This window comes from Fukomys damarensis, unplaced genomic scaffold (genome assembly GCF_012274545.1).
Source record: "Fukomys damarensis isolate Sample0158 unplaced genomic scaffold, DMR_v1.0_HiC HiC_scaffold_39, whole genome shotgun sequence".
NCBI classification, from domain to species: domain Eukaryota; kingdom Metazoa; phylum Chordata; class Mammalia; order Rodentia; family Bathyergidae; genus Fukomys; species Fukomys damarensis.
Genome location: NW_022900951.1, coordinates 127,415,539 through 127,419,045, shown reverse-complemented (window position 1 = coordinate 127,419,045; position 3,507 = coordinate 127,415,539). Strand labels below are relative to the sequence as shown.

General features: G+C 58.0%; 1 protein-coding gene across 1 annotated transcript in view; it reads left to right on the top strand.

The window, feature by feature from the left end:
- Nucleotide 1: 1 nt before the first annotated feature.
- The window catches only part of Arhgap4 (Rho GTPase activating protein 4), a gene marked incomplete at its 5' end in the record, with an annotated part of 12,404 nt that continues 8,898 nt past the window's right edge, over nucleotides 2-3,507 (top strand). The window contains 2 exons of the mRNA XM_010628052.2: nucleotides 2-32; nucleotides 3,278-3,489. Coding sequence (XP_010626354.1) covers nucleotides 2-32; nucleotides 3,278-3,489 — 243 coding nt within the window. The remainder of the gene's footprint in view (nucleotides 33-3,277; nucleotides 3,490-3,507) is intronic.

Below are 3,507 nucleotides of genomic sequence, written 5' to 3'. Positions count from 1 at the left end.
GCTGCAGGCCGAGTACGAGGCACAGGTCAAAGGTGAGCAGGCGCCTGGCAGGTTGTGGGGGACATCGGGGTGAGGAGCCAGCCAGGACAGCCCCCTTCCTTCTCCCTTCCCTGCCCCCTCTTTGGTCTCTGCAGGATGAGGAGGTGGCGCAGTGGGGGTGGCAGTGAGCCGTTTGATCGGACTGGCCCTGGAGCCCTGGCACCTGGCCCCGGGTGCGGGTGGCGTGAATGTGCTAAGGCCCTGTGCAAATCACATGCAAATGAATTGCAAATTTCGGGTGCGGTGACCGAGGGCCAGCAGATGTCCAGCCCCAACATCACTCTGAGCGGCTCTAGTTTCTGCATGGTGGAATGGAGCTGAGAGGTGACCATGGGTCTTCCAGGAGATAGAATAAGGTGGCCCTCGGGGCGTGTGACCCCCCACAGCCCACAGGTGCTGCTGTAATGGAGCAGCGCCTGGGGTTTCCAACCCAGCCCACCCGCTGCCCTCTTGGCAGCTCACGGAGGGCACAGTGGCTCTGCAGGCCTGGGCCCCATGCGACAGGGCTCCCACCCCACTTCCTCAGATGTCGGGGGGCTCGGGCTGTCCAGGGCCCTGTGGTCTGCAAAGCCGGCCGGGTGGAAGGGAGTTGGAGCAAGGCTGCTCCTGCCCTAGGGCACTCCGCTCTCCCACATTTTGGGGCTTCTGAACATGAACATGTGAGACAGGGCTGAGGTCTTGCCACACTTGGTTCTCCACGTCAGCAGAGTGGTGGCTGGGAGGCCATCTTCCTTCTGCAGGAGAAGTGAGAGCCCCCACCGCGCTCACAGGAAGTGTGATGGGAGGCCCAGCTTTACATTCAAAAAGATAATGGGGATTCCAGACTCCTCTTCCTTGTTTTGTCTGATGTTCTGTATACATCTGTTCTGTCCCAGGCCCTGGGAATACACTGCTGTACAAGGGAGAACCACAGGGATGTAGCTCAGTGGCGCCATGCCTGCCTGGCAAGCACAAGGTCCTGAGATAAATTCCTGGCACCAAAGAGAACCACAGCTGGGTGTGGTGGCATGCACCTGTGATCTAGTACTCTGGGAGACTGAGTCAGGAGGATCCCAAGTTGCAGCTCAGCCTAGGCAATTTAGTGATTTAACCAGACCCTGTCTCCAATAAATAACTTAATCAAAAGAGCTGGCCAGGCATTGTAGTGCACGCCTATAATCCCAGCACTCAGGAGGCTGAGGCAGGAGGATTGCTCTTTCAAGATCAGCCTGAGCTACTTACATAGTGAGTTCAAGTTCAGCCTGAACTACACAGTGAGACCTTGTCTCAAAAAACGAAACAAAAAGCAACAACAACAAAAGGGCTGAGATGTAGCTCAGTGCTAGGCCAGAAAGAGAAGAGAGGTGTGCAGACCGGTTCGGTTCCTGCTCCCAGGAGAGAGTGAGACAGGACTGCGGACCTGGGGGCAGGTCAGGACAGGACTCTGAGCTGTCTGGAAGCTGCAGGCAGCTTTCCCTTTTCCCGCTCTCTGGGGATCGCAAATGCAATTGGCTTGAAATTACAGCTCCCAGGCGCCCAGCGGCCAGTGCACATGTCCACATGCCTGGGTGTGGGGCGGGTGGGGAAGTAAACAATGTGGCGGTCGCTGCTCCATTTGCCATGGTTCAGTGGCAACAGGTCCCCAGGGCAGGGGAGGCCAGCTGGGTGGTCTGAGGCCTCTGATGAATGAAATGAAATTTCCATTTATTTATTTATTTATTTGGTTGTTTGAGGCAGGGTCTCACTACGTAGTTGAGACTGACCTGGAACTCACTATGTAGCCCAGGCTGGTCTCGAACTCACAGTGATCCTCCTGCCTCAGCCTCCTGAGTGCTGGGATTACAGGCGTGCGCCACCACACCCGGCCGAAATTTCCTTTTATTTAAAAGATGTTTCCCTGATTCTGTGAGGATGCTCCTGGTTGAAATCACGAACCACAGGAGGTGACAGTTTGTCCAGGGCACCTCTTGCTGTCTCACTGAGTACTTGGGCTCCTGGGCTGGCCCTGCCTTGGCTTCCGGGCTCCTGTTTGCTCAGCTCTGCAGCAGGAGAGCGCCCCGGGGCTGTCCCTAGAGGGTCTAGTGGGCGAGAAGCAGAGGTCAGGCTTGGGCCACCTGGAGTCGGGGACAGAGAGGGCAGTGCCACCCAAGTCCGGCTGGGAAAGGAGAATTGGGGAGGCACACACACCCAGGCAGGTGGAACCCACTGAGGCTGTATGCCCCAGTCCCCAGCCCCTGCTGTCTTCTCCCTGCACCAATGTAGTAGCTGTTCCCCAGCTGCAGGCAGCAGCTAGAATGTCCCACCCAGAGATGGGGACAGAGACTACAGCAGCCTGTGCACCGGAAGCCAGGCCGTGCCTAGGGAGGTTGCAGCAGGTTGCCTAAGGCTTGTGCTGTGAAGGCTTCTGCTCTGGGCCAGCGATAAGGTGTCAAGGGGCATGCTGGCAAGTGGGCGTGGCCTCCTGTGGGGGAAGGGAAGCTAGAAGGTGGGGAATTGGGAGGAAGACCTACCAGGGCCAGTCCTGCTGTCTCAGCCCGGCCACCCCGCCCCCGCACCTTGGGGCTATCTTGTCTGTGCTTTCTTGCTTTCTTCCTTTCTTTTCCTACGGTACTGAGATGAAGCCAAGGCCTTCACACTGAGCTCCATCCCCAGACCTTTTCTTATTTTTCTTTTGAGACAGGATCTCCCTAAATTGCCCAGGCTGGGCTCAAACTTTCAATCCTGCTGCCTCAGTCTCGCTTGCTGGGACCACAAGCCTGTGCCGCCACACCCTACTGGGATTGCCTTTTACACTGGGGCCTGAGGCTGTGGGTTCACTGCAGGTGGCCATCTTGTGCCTGGTGATGGGGCAAGATGGGGCCAGGGTGGCCCTGTGTTCCACCCTTCCTAAATAGCTTCAAGATGGGTGTAGTGTTGCTCGCCTGTTCTCCCAGTACTTGATCAGGCTGAGGCAGGAGAATTGCCTCAAGTTCAAGCCCAGCCTACCCTATAATAGTGAGTTCAAGGCCAGCCTGGGCTACATAATGTGACTCTGTCTCAAAAAAAAAAAGCAAAAACAAAAAAAAAACCCAAACCCCAAATGAACAGAAATAACCAGTCTCGGCTCCCCATTGCCCCTGGGCCTTTGCACGGCCCTCGCCTCACCCTGGGACACCTTGCTCTCACCCTGCCCCTCAGCACAGAGCCCCGGTCCCCCGAGCCACCGAGATGGCTGTGTCTCCCTTGCTGGTTGCAGCACAGGCCCTCTGCTTCCCTGCAGAGATTCGCTGGCAGCTGGGTGAGCAGCTGCGCTGTCTGGAGCTGCAGGGCGAGCTGCGCCGGGAGCTTCTGCAAGAGCTGGCGGAATTCGCACGGCGCCGGGCCGAGGTGGAGCTCGAGTACTCTCGGGGCCTGGACAAGCTGGCCGAGCGCCTGGCTAGCCGCGGGGGCCGCCTGGGCAGTGGGGGTCGAGAGCTGCAGAGCTTCCGGTGGGTACCAGGGGCGGGTGGG